Genomic DNA, 17,858 nt, shown 5'->3' with positions numbered 1-17,858 from the left:
TTTCTGCTCCAAATCTATTTCTTGGCCACTTTTCTATTCCAGGAAATAGAAAAATAAAATACGTTACCAAACGGATTTATGTTCTTTTTTTGTTCCAGGGAACAGAAAAACAGAAAAATAGAAAAACAGAAGCGTTACCAAACGCGCCCTTAGTAACTTAACAAGCGCTCCATAACACGTTGGCAAAATAATTTAATTTTTTTTAAATAAGGTCAATTAACTGAATACATGCACATGCGAATGCAATATAAGCTAGCTTTGTCGATGGGTTGCTTTCCGATGCTTAGGAAACCTTGTGCATGAAACGCAAAAAGATGCTTACGCTCAACTGTTTCCTAAAGTAAAAGACGAGAGCGGTTTTCTCCGATTCAGCCTCTTCATTTTTAGTCCTGGTTGACGACATTTGAAGTGGAAAGACCGTAAGCCTCTCTCTGTATATATATTTATCTTGATTTTGCATGCTACGGAGGATTCCCAAGTTCATATCGAAGAAGTTCAAGGAGGCGAGTGTATTACAGCTTCATGCTTGGTATACAACCAACTTCAGATGGTGGAACTCTTACTGAACTTCCTAATGATTATGTTTTCCTTTATAAAAGCAACCAAGTCACAAGTCACAACAAAAGGCAAATACTTCTCGCGGATGGACTTTATCCTTCTTCTCGCGATCCGGAAAAATTGTCTAGACATACCGGAGGATGACGGTCAATTTTTCCCCAGCCTCCATAATTTATCAGACTATCTAGATTGCGCTATGTACAGTACCAATGCAAGAAAGGGATAATTAAACAAGGTGGGTTCAGAGAGGGAGAGAGATACCTTATGTCCGAGAGAGAATTGCTGCAACAAAAACACTAAGTTGTTGTGTTTTTTTTTTTTTTGCATTTTGAAGCAATTTTAACAGCAGCTTAGACATACAGCTGCAGATCGCTAACATAAGGTTCGACTACACATAAAAGAGGTCCTATCTTGGCTAGAAAAATTTTTCTAGCCTCGTCGTATCTTGAAGATGTGGGAATCATAGTAGTTCTTCCAATGAACTTTCTTCAACAAAGAACACAAGTAGTTTGTTTTGCTCTTCATTGTTTGCTGGACCTAGGACATTTATGTCAAAAACGAATAGTTAGAATGCGGGCTCGACAATGATCACTATACCTTTGATGATAACACTAGCCTCATCCCTTCGAGTGTGGGTCATGAGTCGACAATGGTGAGCACAAAATGATGTTTGGAGATCTCTATTGGGTGTTATGATGGTACATCATCTTACAAATCATATGAGTGTAGGAAAGGACTAGGCATAATCGGCGTGAAACCAGCACAAGAAGTAGAGATCACTTGAACATCCCACAATTAAACCTTCAATAATTTGGATTGGAGAAGGATTTAGAGAAAAGCTTAGATCACAGAAAGTAAAAAAATTAATGAGCAGAGGGGCTCATAATATATCTGTAAAGCATATCAAATCATAGACAAGATATTACGTAATTGCTCTAAAAGCTTATTTCTTAAAACAGAATGAGCAAAACGCGATCAGCCACGTCTTCCATCACTTGAAAAAAAATGCAGAGACGTGAATAGAGGAGCTCCATTCACTTCGTTGCGAAAAACATAGTCGTGAAGTCCATTGACACAAACTCAATGCTGTGTGGCCCAAGCATCTAATAAACACTACAGCCAATATTGAATGGCTGTAAACCCAAAGGCAGAGTTCACAAATCACAATCATTACTGTAGTCCGGTAAACTTGAGAAGTTCAATTATGAAAATAGAAGCCTAACCTTGAGAGCAAGAAGAAAACCCATACATCAACAGAGGCCATTTCCAAGCATTTGATTGTGTCCCTCAACCACTCTCGAGTGCCAAAACGGGCAACATTTCAACTTCTCTTCAATATAAAAGATACCACAACACTCCAAGATCTATTCAAAGAAGGAAAAGAGAGCTCAGCAGTGACTAATAAGGGCAATCACTTGTATACTTAAAAATGAACAAAAAGGACAAAGGCATAATGCAAGAGAAGTAAACTCAAAACATGATTTAGTCACAGCAAAAAGAAAAAAAAACATGGTTACACCAAGCTACATTTGTATTCCACTTTCAAGTTCCGTTGAAGCACTCCTCATGCCAAACTCATGTTTCAAGTCTATCCACCTATATTCTCTTTAAAACCACCTTAGCGTCCAATATCCAGGTCACTCGGCATTTAGTAAATAAAACACCTTTCACTATTTTAACATTCAATGAAATTAGTCACACCTCATGGCTCATGACATACTTACCTCGTCCAGATCTTATGAGACCACTTCAAGTCCTCCGCATGCTAACAATTCTGTTTAATAGTAGACATCTTATTGAGCCTCTACCTCTAACTCTTGTGCATCTCCATTTGTCTTTTATAATTGCTCTTTTGTTGGTTTCAGTATTTCCTTCAACTTGTAAATCTCTTCATTTTTCTCATTCTCGGACCTTAAGTTCTCGGTTGGAAGACAACTAAATTCCTTCAACTGACCTTAAGTTCTCGGTTGGAAGACAACTAGATTTGGAGGCCCCAAATCATTCGAGCATGAGCTATGCCCTAGCAGCGGACACGTCCAGGTTTCTCTTTTCCTAACATTAGAGAAATAGAATTTCAAGCTCGTATCGCTCTTTCCAAGTTCCAAATATACCTCCATGAGATCATTCATACTTCCCTGCAGTTTAGCAACTTAAAAAAACTTATTAAACCAATGATACAATTTTTTGGCGAGCACTTTTAAGCTGAATTCATAAATACGCACGATTGCCTTTGATTCCTAACTCAGCTTCCGATCATGTGCCAGAACTTGCTTAGTCAGCAGAACTGACTTTCCTGTGAAACAAGAAAAGATGTCCAGAGATATCAAATTGAAAAAGCAATCACATTAATTCTTCCTTTCTGTAGTTGTTCCTTGCTGATTGTTATATGACTTGTCATCCACCAAAATCATATGAAAACACACACTAGGAAGTTAGACTGTTGGTTTTAATTTTAGACTATTTATTCCAGCTTGCCTTCTTTTCTTGATCCTTTGTCTTCTACTCAGGTAACTGTATAAATTCCAAATACGTTGCAGCAGCAATATTGTCATTGCCGAGACTGCATAACATTTGCTAACACTAGATGAACTATATTGAATGGCTTTACAACAATTGTGGGGACGTGTACATGCATGTGAAATGGCACAGCTAAGGATTGGGTATTTTAGGGCTGCAGTACTTCTCTGTTTTTCAATCTCCCTCATTAAACCAAACTGCACTCACGTTAGCAAATTACTGGAAAATTGTATAGATTTCGTCATCTATAATTCACTTTACAGCTCTAGTTGCTGCACAGCTGTTTTATTAATGTTGGTGACGTATCATGCTAGATAAACCTGAACCAAGTTGTGGATTGTGTAGCAAATCCAAGTCACAGAGCTAAGGGAATAACAAGATATCAATGCAGGCGCTAAGAACATAGACAATCTTAGGGAGGCAATTCTATAACACATCCTATGTTTTCTTCCTGTGACAACTGCTGTTAAAACATGCGCATTGTCGGAAAAGTGGCAAGTACCTCTGGCAATCTTTTCTTAGATACAAAGATGTATCAGCTCAGCAGAATCTGTTCTAAAGCGAAATTATTGATTACACTGGATATATCACTTATAGGGAAACACAAAAATTTAAGGGGAAACATGAGAGTCCCTTTACTGCTGTTATTCTAGCAAAATTTTTGTTCCCGAAGGTGTGTTGTATCTTTTGTTTTGCTCTGTTGGCCTCCTTATTTGCGTCACTCAACGTCTGCAATAAAGAAAAAAAAACAAGGTTATCACGAAATAGTCAATAACGCGAAAATGTAGCAGAAAATGTTTATAGGGATAAGAACCATCTCCAATGGGCTTTTACAATCCAATCCGTTACTTAGCTGGCTTCACGGGGGCGGTGGACGATTGAAATTCCTTTTAATTGGGCCAACATGCTTTTCCATTCCTAAATGCATTGTACATATCAGCTTGGAAGCCACCACGCTCAGATCACTTTGGAAGACTTCAAAGTCTTCAAGCTTCGTTTCCTCACTCGACACGACGAACGCTTCTGTGAGGGCTACGGTTTTTCCCTGTGCAGAGCAGAGGAGGCCACGACCTTCTTCGCAAACCCAGCGATCAACGTCCCCCCGGTCGTCCCGAGCGACTCCGGCAACCGACCCCTCCGACGAATCGGCTAGCCACGACCAGGAGCCATCGATATTCATCTTCACGAAGCCCTTTCCCGGCAGCGACCCCGAACACGGTACGATTCTTTTCTGACTTATTCTGGATTTGCCCTGAAGAGTTCGGTTTCATGAAATCCTTGCTCAGAATGAGTGCGTTGTCCGCAATCGTGGCCGGATCTGGTCGTCGGGACTGAAATACCCATTTGTATTTTGTTGCGTTCCTTCCTGTGTAATTGGGACCAAAAGTCTCCCCTATCAGCATCTTAACAAGAATAGGCGACAAGTGGATTTATGAAAAGATTGCGGGCTAATCTCAACCTTTCCAAAAATTTGACTTACAAATGATATGGATCATGGGGAGTTTGAATATAATGCGGTCATTTACATACTTGCTTCTTGGTTGTTATTCTGTAACTGATTTATATAATAGTCCGTGATAGTATTTTTGATGCTTTTCTCTAATCATTGGTAATCTCACTTATGATATATTTATGCGATATGTTTGTGGTTGAGACCTTCAATCAGCCAGGGGTAAAGGCCTATCTTGTTCACCCACGAGGGAGACAGGGAGAGAGCTGCCAAAGCTAAAGTTTAAAATGGAGAGCTTAGAGGCAGGAACATCGTCAGAATATGAGTATCAAGTGTTCTTGAACTTCAGAGGACCCGACACTCGTAAGGGATTTACCGGCTGCCTCTACCACAGCTTGATCGATACCGGCATCTGCGTCTTTCGAGACAGTGAAAAGCTCCATGTTGGTGAAAGAATTGATGGAGCGCTCCAGAGAGCAATCGACAAATCTAGGATCTACATCCCCATCTTCTCTCGAAACTACGCTTCGAGCCAATGGTGTCTCCGCGAGCTCGCGCAGATTGTGGAGAGCACCTTCAAGTCAAACGGGAATAAAGAGATCCTACCTATTTTTTTCGACGTAGAACCTGACGTTGTTAAGATGAAAACCCCGTTGTATGGCAATGCCATTCTCAATTTGGAGCGCAAGAAGCCGTTGAGCACCGAAGAAATAGAGTCCTGGAGAAAGGCTTTGAAGGAGGTTGCTGCAATAAAGGGATGGGAAGTCGAGAAATACAATGAGTGAGCTTGCTGCATTCTAAGATCCTTATTTTTCCCTAATATTTTTTTTCCTGTTTGCAAAAACTAAGTAAATAATTCAAAGATAGAAGGAACATATTAGATGCGGGTAGGAGGAGAGAATTCAAAGACATAAATCATGCTAGAGCTATTAAAATTGTTAGTGTTCTTGATTTCACTAGAGGTGCTATCATATGTCTGCTTTTATTGAAGAAATAAAAATAGAAACGAAAGCTTTTTTTTTTCCCTTTCTTTGATAGTCTATATAAATTTTGTTTCCTGTTTCACCTGTCACTTCGTAAGCAACTCTTAGTAAATTTCTAATGCTTCTAGAACTACTTCTTCAAACTTAACAACATAGATATATCACCACAATTGAGGTGGGACTTCCACTAGTGATACCAAATGGTATGTGTGACAAAAAATTTGAAAATGCTCGGAAAAAGGCATTTTATATAATGGGTGATAAGTGGAATAATTGAATACCATGCACGTTCCTGTCTAATAATTTGATCTTTCAATTAATACATCAGACATTTCTCCTCTGAACATATAATGTCCCATTTCTAATGTTGTCCCATGAATATAACTGATAAAATGCTAATTCCTGATGCACATATAGTTGTACATTTATCTTGCACAAACAAGATTAACATAATTCAAAGATTGCTAATTACATGTTGGGTCAAGTCAATTTTCGGGTGTCATGACACAATGCGACACGTGGCACCTTGCAATGTGCATGAAAAGCACGTTTGAAAGTGATGTAGATTCATATTTTTTATGGTTACATAGAATTAGCTAGAAAAATTAAGCCTGAAACCTTCAGGGGTCGATTCCATCTTTCTCATCAAAATGTTTGTGTTATGCATGCTTGGTGTTATTTTGGAACTTTACAAGATCAAGTACATGTAAGGTTTGCACAACAAATAAAATGACAAATGTTAAGTTATCGAAAGCAATAACTAAGAAAACCTTACAATCAATCCGAAATTTGAGAAGACATGTCTTGATTGTTGATATCCCATTAGTTATCAGAGTATTGCACAGTTAAGCAGATGCAATTGAATAACATAAACTCCTAAGAAACGAACACAAAAAAAAAAAAAGAGATTCTGTCAAAGTTTGACGGAATTGTATCACGAATAAAATTTACCTAGTAGATTGTTTTGTTTTTGTTCGCAAATTTCCCCTATTGAAATGGTTTTCCTTCATGACAGCCAAGGCCAACTAATCAAGTTGGTCGTTGAGGAGGTTGTGGATAAGTTGAAGATGAAGCAAAAGCCTGTGACTGAACATTTAATTGGAATCGATGATCGAGTGGGAACAGTAAGAAATATGTTAGACGTAGACTCTGGAGGTGTGCGGTTCATTCAAATTTATGGCATGGGGGGTATCGGTAAAACGACTCTTGCCAAGGTCGTGTTCAATCAACTTTGTACCCACTTTGGAAAGTGTTGTTGCTTTCTTGAAGATGTTCGAGAAAAGTCGTCAAGAACTGATGGCTTGGTTGAATTGCAAAAGAAGTTATTATCTGAAATAGGAAATGTCGCAGGAACAACAAGCATCAATGAAATTGACTATGGAATGAAGAGAATTGAAGAAACACTTCGCAATAAGAAGGTCTTCATTGTACTGGATGATGTTGATAAAAGTGAACAAGTGAAGAAATTAGTTGGAAAAGGTGCTTTGTGTTCAGGGTCTAGAGTACTGATTACTACTAGAAACAAGGATGTTTTGCAAATCACTGGACCAAAGTACGATATATTAGATTATGAAATGGAGGTGATGAGTAGTGATTATGCGCTTCAGCTCTTCAGCAAACATGCATTTAAGAAGGACTCTCCTTCGGATGATCGTTATGATATTTCAAAGAAAATTGTATCTACTACCGGAAGACTTCCTTTGACTATTGAAGTAATTGGTTCATTTCTGTTCAGACAAACTCAAGAACTATGGGAAGAAACATTGGACAAGTTAAGCAAAGCACTTCTAGAGGATGTTTATAAAAAGTTGAGGATTAGCTTTGATGCATTGACTTTTGAGCAACGACAAATTTTTCTGGATATTGCATGCTTTTTCATTGGTGAGGAAAAGACAAATGCAATTCATATGTGGAGAGATTGTGACTTTTTCCCAATTAGTGGAATTGCGGTCCTCAATAACATGTCCTTGATAAAGATTGTAAAAGACAATAAGTTTTGGATGCACGATCAACTTAGAGATCTTGGAAGGGAAATTGTTCGTCAAGAAAATCCGACGAATCCGGAAGAGCGTAGTAGGTTATGGATTCAAGAGGAAGTCCTCAGCGCAATAAGTTCAAAGAAGGTAGAATGCTTCACGAGAGCACTAATAGATTCTCTTTTTTCCATATTATCCTCGAGGATATAGAATGCTGATAATCACTCATTCTTGCTCTCAATTGCAGACGAAGAACAATGTTCGAGCAATTGAACTCAATCTTGATGTCCCTATCAGAAGCGAAGAGATTAGAAAGTTTGAAAATTTGAGGTTCCTTAGATTACATTTGGGAACCTTTGTTGGTGACCTAACGGATTGTTTTCCCGAATTAAGATGGATTTATTGGAGATATCCTTCTCCACCATATGAGATGACCAATATGCGCTTAAATAATCTAGTCATTCTTGAATTTTCTTCAGTTCACTTTATAGATGATCAGAAATTATTTAACTTAATAAAGGTGCGTCATATGCTTATTTCTATTCTTTGCCCTTGAAAGCAACATTTGAATTGCTCTTCCTTTAGATAATGCATTCACTTTTTACAGGAGGCAAGAAAATTGAAAGTTCTTAGTTTTGAGAATTGTCAAGAGATAACCAGAATACCAGATTCATCAGGATGCTCAACTTTAGAGAGGCTGACTTTTCGGGGTTGCCATGGTTTAGGGAAGATTGACGGCTCTATTGGGAAGTTAAAGTGTCTAAAAGAGTTAAAGTTTGATGATTGCCCTCAGCTTAAAGGTTTGCCTGAAGAAATCATGGACCTACGGAATCTAGAGCGCTTCTCTTTAAAGTGTTTTTTTTTTGGTAAGTGTTGTGAAATGAAGGAACTACCAGATGCCATATTTAAGTTGAAATCATTACGGAAGTTGAAGGTTTCAATTTTAGGTCCAGTGGGGTTACTGGGTGCTATCGGAAAGCTGGAGTTATCGGGTGCTATCGGAAAGCTTGAGAATCTGGAAGTGCTTCGGGTTAAAGGAAATTTGAAAGGTCAAATTCCTTATGAAATTGGCTTGCTTCCGCGGCTGCAAAAACTGGTGTTAGAAGAATGTTATGAAATCCGAGAGTTGCCGGCACTCCCAATAAGTCTGACCCATCTGACAGTGCCATCTACATCATTGCAGGTTGTTCCGGACCTCTCAAACTTGACTAATTTGGTTGAGTTGGACCTAAGTGACAACTTTCACATGGGCAGAATGTCTACCAGTGACTTCAGGTGGATTGGTAGGTTCTCTAACATGGGCAGACGAGATAGAATTCTTACCGGTGACTTAAGGTGGATTGGGAGGTTATCCAAACTGGAACAGTTGAGATTGGGTCTCCCCCATGTCCCTACTCCCACTGAGTTGGCTTCCCTTCCTAAGCTTAACCGACTCCTTTTGTCTGGATTGGACCTGCAAACCTTCACGCAAGTTCCCTCTTCTCTATTAGAGCTAACCCTTGAGAATTTCAATTCAATCGCGTTACACTCCTTCAACCTGAAGAATTTGTCAGATTTAAGGCTCTTTTGCTCTCAAATGCAAGAGATTCAACTCGATGGGCTTCATGTTCCAAATTTAACAATGCTTTACGTTGAAAATTGTGGACCCCTCGAGAGATTCATGCTATCCAGCATGAGGAAGCTAAAAGAGGTCGCCATGGGTGAGTGCCCAAAACTAGACGAGATCCACATTGCCGGGGTGTTGGAATCGTTGGAAAAATTGAATATTTTTGCCTGTGAGTCCTTCAGAAGGTTCGTGTTCGTCGACACACATTGGGAATCTTCTCATGAATCTTCACTAATCCTTGCATCGAGAGTCTTCAATAAGTTGCGGTGTCTCTGGCTGCAGGATTGCGATAAGATACTCAGTATTCAAGTTGTTGGTATGTCAGAATCGTTGGAAGACTTGAGATTTTATGGTCATCATTTGCAAAGTGTTTGTGGTTTGTCAAACTTAAAGTACCTCAAGTCCTTCGACATAGATTCCGCCCCTGAGCTACGGATTGTCGAGGGCCTCGATGAGTTAAAGTTCTTGAGCAATTTGCGACTTATGGCGTGCTTGTCGTTGGAAAGTTTGATTGATGTATCGACCACCCAATTGCCAAATGATTGCCATGTATATATCTTCTGTTGCCCGAAATTACGTGGGGTTAAGCAAGGATTCACTGGCTCCATCCAGCGTTTCAAGCGTTACAAGGTGAGTCAAAAAAACCATCCACAAACATGAATTCAACTTTAGGCAGATTTATAATAATCGTGGAAAATAAAAAAACTATCATACAAACATGAATTAAACTTGGTCTCGCTTACTTTATAAGCCAATTGACACATGTGATGTTTTCTCTCTCTCTCTTTTCCCATTTTTTGTATATGAGAATGTTTCATAGTTAAGAGAAGTCTAGTTTTTATCGCAAATGTTTGGAAAACTTCATATTGTCGGAGATATATATAAAGAATAGCTTAGAGCCTATTATTAAAATGTTTTCTCGTTTTATACGAACCGAATGGTTTTACTTGGCATTTTTTCTATGAAATGTACTTCACTTTTTTGTCTATATATTTTAATTAAGACCATTCATTATGAAGATGAATTCCGTGATTTGCAATATTTACGACAAGTGCATCATAACTCCTAATACTAGTCGAGAAAGTGTAATTGAGTACTAAAAGTTATTAATTTGGTGCAATCGAGTCTCTTTCTTAACTTCGTCCAATTTGGTTAAAAAAAAATGCTGAAGATGTATTTTTTATTAATTTCACTCTCCTACATGGTATAGAGCTTAGAAGAAAAGGTCTGTCTGCAAAAAATGTCTGTCCGTTCAAGGTTTGCCCCAAATTTCCAAGCCCTAATTTAGCTTTCTTCTCCAGTTTTCTTTCTTCACTTCTCCTTATTCGTTGAGTTTTCTACTCAAGTTCTCCTCACCTCTTCATCAGTCTTTCTTCGTGGAGTCTGCTGCTTATTTGTCGATCGTCTTGTTCTTCGTCCGAGTGTCCCCCTTCTTCTTCTTCGTCGAGTCCTTGCACAACTACTCTATGAGAACAACGATGAACGTCAAGTCGTCTTCTTCCGAGCCCGACGGCATGAACAAAGGTGTTAAAATCCCCTTTTCTTGTATTTTACTTTCGTCCCTATGGAGATATGGTAACTCATTTTGAGGTGTTTTCTCTTGTGGACTACATAGGTCTGAAGTTTGGGAATGATGTCAATGAGTAAATGCAGACACAGAAAGTTCTTGCGATCTTACTAGTCTTAGCAAAATAAAAGATGGGATCGTCCAAAACAAAACGAAAGAAAAGACACGAATTGTCTGCATGATTTTGTTCGGGTTAATTAAGGCGGGAGCAATTATATTTAATGCTCAATTTCGCGGTTTTCTGCTTCAGAAACATGCTAAAAATTATTGGGGATTTGGCTTCATTATCTTGCATAACGCACTTTGAAATTTTTTGAAAATTCAATTTCAAATTATTATGAATACATCTTTTGTCCTGGGGAGTCAAAATAAAGGTGTCATCTTTAGTTCAAGTGCTATTTTTTCACTTAGAATCTCCAGAATATCCAATTATTGTGCAATTCCTTTAGTATTGTATTTGGGACATTTTCAATTTAGAGCTTGAATTAGCCTACATAATTTAATTGACTACCTAAAGTGTTAATTATTTTTGGAGAGCCAATTTTCAAGGACAATCTGGTCTGAGGTGCTGAAACTTCTACTGGTACAGGACCATTTGTGCTTTGGGTAAAAAAAGCATGTTTTTGTTGTTACAATCATCAGCATTAGATAGAGACTTAGGGAAGACGGTATTCCTTTTTCTTCTTTTGCGTTGCCAAATTTGTTGCTTGGAGCCCTTCAGGCAATGAGACTAAAACCTGGATAAAATGTGTTCGTTTATGAGTCTTAAAATTGGTCTAGTCAGTTCTTTGTCAAATCGAATTTGAGTAGGGCCAACATGGTGGTAATTAGGCGTCCTTCCTCTGGTGAGGCCGCGAAAATGGTGATATACAATGCCATGGGTTTTGTTAATGTCTCTGGTTTTTGCAGGAGGAAGAGAGTGTGCCGGCTGCATTCACAGACCCATTGATGGTTTGGCATGCAGAGGGCAGTGCACAAGAAGGAATGCACCTACCAGGAAATATGGAGGAACTCCTGGCTCCATCTGAGGTAACTTCCCGTCGGTAGACTAGCCGTATGCCTGAAGTTCGAACACTTGGTTTGGTTGCATTCAGTGGGGACTGTACTGAAGTTTAAATGCTTGGTTTATTAGTATTCCTCCTGACAGCCAAGATGGTGGAATATACTTGGTTTATCAGTGGGGACTGTACTGAAGTTTAAATACTTGGTTTATCAGAGATCATCAGGTTTCTGTTGCTTGCTTGGACTCACTTACTTTAAAAGCCAATCGACGCATGTGGTGTTTTCTCTTCTTTTTTTCTTTTTGTATATGAGAAAGTTACATAGTTGCAGTAAGAGAAGTTCAGTTTTTGTCACAAATGTTTGGAAAAACTTCATATTGTTGGAAATATATATAGAATAGCTTGGAGCCTATTATCTAAAATGTTTTCTCGTTTTACATGAAACGAATGGTTTTATTTAGCTTTTTTTCTACGTAATATACTCCATTTTTTTGTCCATTTCTTACTTAATACCAATTATTATGACGATGACTTGCATGATTTACGATATTTACAGTGAAGATAGAACATGAGACTTACAAAAACTGCAATTGAGTCATTAAACTTGTCAATTTGATATAATTGAGTGTCTTCTTTAACTTTGTCCAATTTGATTAATGGAAAATGTTGGCGGCGCATCTTTTTTTCATTTCTCTCTCCTAAGTGGCGTAGAGCTTTAAAAAAGGGTTTGTCTGCAAAAACATCTCCTTTTAAGGATTTCCCCAAATTCCCAAGCCCTAATTGAGTTTTCTTCTCAAGTTCTCCTCACCTCTTCACCGGTCTTTCTCGTCCATAGTGTACTTCTTGTTCGTGGAGTCCGCTGCTTATTTGTCGATCCTCCTGTTCTTTGTTCAAGTGTCCCCCTTCCTCTTCGTCGAGTCCCCAAATTTCCTCTGCATTCGAGCGTGATGACGTCGAGTCCTCGCACAAGTGCTCAATGAGGCCGACAACAACGTTGAGTCCTCTTCATCCAAGCCCAACGGCATGAACGATGGTGTTACAAGCCACTACATCGAGCTTAATCCTCTTTCTTGTATTTTTCTTTCATTTAGATGGAGATATGTGAACTCATTTGAGGTGTTTACTGTTGTGGAATGAATAAATCTGAAGTTTGGGACTGATGTCATTGAGTATATGCACAAGCACAGGAAGTTCTTGCGATCTTATTAGTCTTAGCAAAAAGACACGGATTGTTTGCATGATTTTGTTTGGGTTAATTAAGTTGGGAGCAACTATATTTAATGCTCAATTTCGCGGTTCTCTACTTTGGGAACATGCTAAAAAAATTGGGGATATGGCTTGATTATTAGCATACCGCCCCTCCGAAATTTTTTGAAAATTCAATTCCAAGTTATTTTGAATACACCTTTTGGCCTGGGGAGTCAAAATAAAGGTGTCATCTTTACTTAAAGTGCTATTTGTACAATGAGAATCTCCAGAGTATCCAATTATTGTACGATTCCTTTAGAGCTTGGAAAAAGCCTACATAATTTACTTGACAATCTAAAGGGCTATTTATTTTTGGAGTGCCAACTTTCAATTACAATGTGGTCTGAGGTGGTGAAGCTTTTACTGGTACAGTTACGTTTGTGCAATGGGTAAAAAAAACATGTTTTCAGTGTTACAATCATCAGCATTAAATCGCGACTTAGGGAAGCTGCTATTCCTTTTTCTTCTTTCATGTTGCTAAATTTGTTTCTTGGAGCCCTTCTGGAAATGAAACAAAAACTTGGATGGAGTCTGTTTCTGCTACTCATTTATAACTTTTGATGCCTGGGTTGAGTCTTGGTTTTAGCTTCTACTATAATTTAGTCGGTTGTGTACGTGAAAATTTCTTAATTTAGCTAGATTGGGAACAAAACCAGTTTTCATAAAAGTTGTGATAAACCTAACAAGATTGAGTGTATTTATGCATACGCGGATTCACATAGATGAAATTCATTAACCTACTTTCATAACTGCACTAGATAGAAAGGGGGAAAAGGAGGAGCAGAGCCTCTATCTACTTGATTTATAAGTAACCTGGTCATTTTCTGGTAATCAGATATTGTTTCTCTTTCCAAGGAACTTATCTAGAGCAGATAAGGCGCCACGCCCATATCATATCTTACTAATCTTACGGACCAAGTAAGGTGCAAGTCGAAGATTGGTGAATGGCTTAGTATAAAATTGTTTGCATTTGGTGGTGCGAGAAATGGAACTCATGTGATTGTACCGAATCTGTACACACAATCTCTTTCCTTAATCACTATTTTATTTATCTTTCACATGATATTGTTTCCTATCATATATAGATCATTTCTCATATTTTAATCTCGAGGAATGCAGTTAACCTATATATTTGACTCTCGTCAGTATCCTTTCGAGGAATTTAGAACATCTTCGATCTATTCCTTGTATATATTATACAATGACAAATAGATTGAACACAGTAAACATAAGTTGATAGGCATTATTGCTTGATTTGACAGCATAGTTTAATTATGCTATTTTTATTCTGAAACTTACTCGAAAGATTGATTGTGATTTTATTTGTCAGGAACCACAGGAGCCAAGCTCTGTCGGGACTTGTACATGTTGTGGAGGCTTGTTTTTCTTTTGGTCGAAATTTGGAGGCTTGTTTTGTTTTAAAGACCACTAGCGTCATCCTTGTCGGCATGCAGGGAAGGAGGTAGCATATTATTTAGTGGGCCGATGCACTAAAGAGTTTAAGATAAGGTATTTCATTAAATAAAATAAAAAAACCATAAAGGTGCAATCGAGCTATAAATTGATTTGAAGTAGTTTGTGGATGCAAAGTTTAACTTGAAATTGATGATTTGATATTGAATTGTTGAGTACGACAAATTCGGTTTCTCAATGCCATGCACGAGTTCAACTCTATATAGTCTACATGCTTGAGATTAAACTCAATTTGTTTCAATTATTCAAAACTTAAAAACTAAATCACAATGTCACGCCTTGCACCCCGAGCACGTGACAACCCATATTCACTTTGGTCATTTTCACGCAACGTCTTAGAACTCATCGCTGACCCATTGATTTTAAATCCAGAGATGCGCAAGCGGAAGCAATATGTTGAAAACACATCCTTGACACATCAAAAGGGATATAGCTAGGAACAACAGCAGCACTTCATACGAATGCATCCGAGTTACAAACATAAAGGAACCCATTTTTACAGCTCAAAAGAATTAGGGGTTGGGTTAGCCTAGCGCCTCTACTCCAGCGGGCGTCCAACACAAAAGATGGGTATGGCCCACCCGGCTTACCACATTAGCCAAACTGCTACCACAGAAACCCAACATCAAACTCCCTGGTTTGAACCTGAAAAAGAGGTTAACAACGACGAATGAGATAAAAATCTCAATGAGTAATTCCCCTGAGCCTCGACTAGGAAAGCAATTTGCCTCGGGCTTCTATCGTACCGTTCAATCTCTCACATGCCAATCTCAATCTCGCGTGTGCCAACTCATGCAAGGCATTAAAATCACGATCCGACACGTACCATATTAGGTACTCTAGTCACGACGACATGCCAGACGACCTCACAGGCTCTCAAGCCAGAACAGCATGCAGGGCCCATCACGACAGGCACACGAGCCAAACCGCACGCACACCATGCGCTCAACCTAGACACTTCCACAACGCAATTCATGCGGGGTACTCAATCACACGTGTCCAGATTATTATTATGCCAACCCATCACGTTGTTTGGCCTTCCGGCATGACCGGCATCGTCCCGCTCCTTCGGCGACGGCAATATCCTGCGTTCAACTACACATCAGGATGGCTTTCCCCTAAAGGGACTACATTTCGAAATCCATCCGCAAATGGCATCATCGTCCCGCTCCGTCGGCGACGGCAATGTCCCGCATACATCTACACATCAGGACGGCATTCCACAAAAGGGACTACGTTCCCAAATCCATCTGTGAACGGCTACCGAAAACTGTTCGATCTACCGGATCTCTCCTGGCATCCCGTACCTCGTAAACTGTACAAGTATGGCTTCACTTAAACTGATCACACGGGCACACTCATACCCAAGCCCATTATTATCTCCAGTCTTAACCAATGCAGGGTGTTCAGTGCTCACGCTAAGACCATCTATTTCGCACGCGAAATGGTACATATAAATCACACCAGGCCTACCTTTGCCTTTGCCTTTGCCTTTGCCATTCCAATATCCACATCATGGCACTCAATAATCACCACAGACTATCCAAAGCATAATCAAATGCTAATCAAGCAGTTCGCACCATCCAATGCACAGTCAATTCTCATATTTATCACAAGCACTGATGAATTTATAAATAAAATCCAACAATCATCATATATTCACATAACCATGCAATTCTCATCCAATCAACCATAGGATTGAGACCAATTCGTTTCCAATTATCACGTAGAAGATATCTTAATCAATCGTACGCGAACCTAATTAGAAACTATGCTATAATCTATAAATTTGTCCCATAAAATTTAATATTTAATAAATAAATTATTGACAGACTAATATTAAAAAGGGATATTAATAAATCATTTTCCAAGATAAGCTATCCACAAATTCATTTAATCAACCGATAAGTTGTCATTATAGTAGTAACTAAATCCGATAAGCTATCTATGATAGGCTATCCGCCTAATCTAAGCCATTAGCTCCGCTTATCGCATTTTTAAAACAAAATATCTCCTTAATTAACTCCATTGAACAATACCATAAACAATAATACGCGAACCTAATTATAAATTAGGCTTTAATCCATAAATTCACCTCGTCGATTTAATATTAGTAATTAAACTAATTACCAAGGTAATACTAAAAATATGTTAAAACGGACATAATTAATTTAATTATCCAAAACTAGCTAACTAACCACCTAATTAATCCACCTTATCCACTTAGCACATATAACCTAGTTTAACCATATAAATTAACCCATAATCTCATATTAGCACATATTATGCATTTAAATTAAATAAACTAACTAAACGCAAATTAACCGTCCTAATCCAAGACTAGGGGGTAAACTCACGGTTAGTCCACGCAAAGCTCTGGCGACGGCACGGCGACAACTTCGGCGACTGCAACGGCGACGACAACTCTCCGGCGAGGCCTGCGACTCCACGAGGGCTCGGCATGGCGAAGAACACCGGCAACCAGCTGCTGTCCACGGCTATTCCGGCGAGGGACGGCGACGGTTGGCCGGCGACGGCTTCGACGACGCATGGCAGGGCCCACGGCTCCACGAAAAACTCGTCGGCACGACGAAACGACACGGACGACGGCTGGTCAAGACCGAGCAGCGAGGAGAAGAGCTGCGGCGGCGTCGGCTGGTCGCGGTGGCCGGCTAGCTCGCGGTTGAAGCGGCGGCGAGCGGCTGAACGGCGGCCGGCGACGCACGGGGGACCAGCAGCAGCGGTTCACGGCGGCTGAGTGTCCACGGCTGAGGGGGAGAAGGAGCGAGGGAGAGAGACCGAGGGAAAAACGGCGGGGCTGGCGGCGGGCTATGGCAGCGCGGCGGAGGGCGACGGGCGACGCACGGCGAGCGGCGGTGGACGGCAGCAGCTGCGGCGGCGGCAAGGCGGAGGCGGCGGCGGCGGCTTGCGGCGAAAAGAACAGCAGCTTCCCGACCAAAGAAAGAGAGAGAGACGGGGTGGCTGGGCTGCTGGTCTGACGGCGAGCCGGGGCGGTTGGCCGTCGCGCAGCTCGGCTGGTCCGCGGCGGAGGGCGACGGCGAGCTGAGGCGGCGACGGCGAACGGAAAGGCAGAAGCGGCTCGTCGTCCTCAATCCGAGAAGACAGAGAAAGAGAGAGAGCAAGGGGAGCCGAGACGAGGGCGGTGGCTGGCCGGCCGGCGACTCGCATGGCGGCGCCCAGCTGAGGCGGAGGCTGCAGCGCGACGGCGAGCGGCGGACGGTGGCAGCACGGCTTCGGTTCGCCCAGCAACCGAAGAAAATAAGAAGAAGAAAAAAGAAAGGAAGAAGAAGAAAGGGAAAAAGTGCGTGCGGGTGGAGGGGCCGCACGGATGGGAAAGGAGGGGAGGAGAGAGAAATGAGGGGGAAAGACCAAAGCGCCCTTAGTTCGAATTTCAAATTACTAGGGCCAAAAATGCAAATACCGAAAGTTGATGGGCTAAAATGGAGAAGGAGGGGCTT

The 17,858-nt window shown here is 40.3% G+C and overlaps 1 protein-coding gene across 1 annotated transcript; it reads left to right on the top strand.

The window, feature by feature from the left end:
- Window positions 1–4,046: 4,046 nt before the first annotated feature.
- On the top strand, window positions 4,047–14,524 carry LOC115663842 (disease resistance protein L6-like). The gene is made up of 7 exons (XM_056305942.1): window positions 4,047–4,293; window positions 4,742–5,306; window positions 6,524–7,631; window positions 7,732–8,004; window positions 8,092–9,720; window positions 11,567–11,686; window positions 14,237–14,524. The coding sequence occupies exons 2-7, from the start codon at window positions 4,813–4,815 to the stop codon at window positions 14,336–14,338; spliced, it is 3,726 nt and encodes a 1,241-aa protein (XP_056161917.1). The 5' UTR covers window positions 4,047–4,293; window positions 4,742–4,812; the 3' UTR covers window positions 14,339–14,524.
- Window positions 14,525–17,858: the final 3,334 nt, after the last annotated feature.

Source organism: Syzygium oleosum, unplaced genomic scaffold (assembly GCF_021117445.2).
Source record: "Syzygium oleosum isolate NSW1041296 unplaced genomic scaffold, Sole_v2.1 Sole_v2.40, whole genome shotgun sequence".
NCBI lineage: Eukaryota > Viridiplantae > Streptophyta > Magnoliopsida > Myrtales > Myrtaceae > Syzygium > Syzygium oleosum.
Note: the sequence above shows the minus strand (reverse complement) of the source record. Positions and strands in the feature narration are given on the sequence as shown.

Bases quoted from the DNA above. Each gene is read 5' to 3' on its own strand.
- LOC115663842 (XM_056305942.1), top strand. From the start codon at position 4,813: ATGGAGAGCTTAGAGGCAGGAACATCGTCAGAATATGAGTATCAAGTG. The intron at 7,632-7,731 runs GTAGAATGCTTC...TCTCAATTGCAG, and splicing joins GCGCAATAAGTTCAAAGAAG to ACGAAGAACAATGTTCGAGC. The intron at 11,687-14,236 runs GTAACTTCCCGT...TTTATTTGTCAG, and splicing joins AACTCCTGGCTCCATCTGAG to GAACCACAGGAGCCAAGCTC.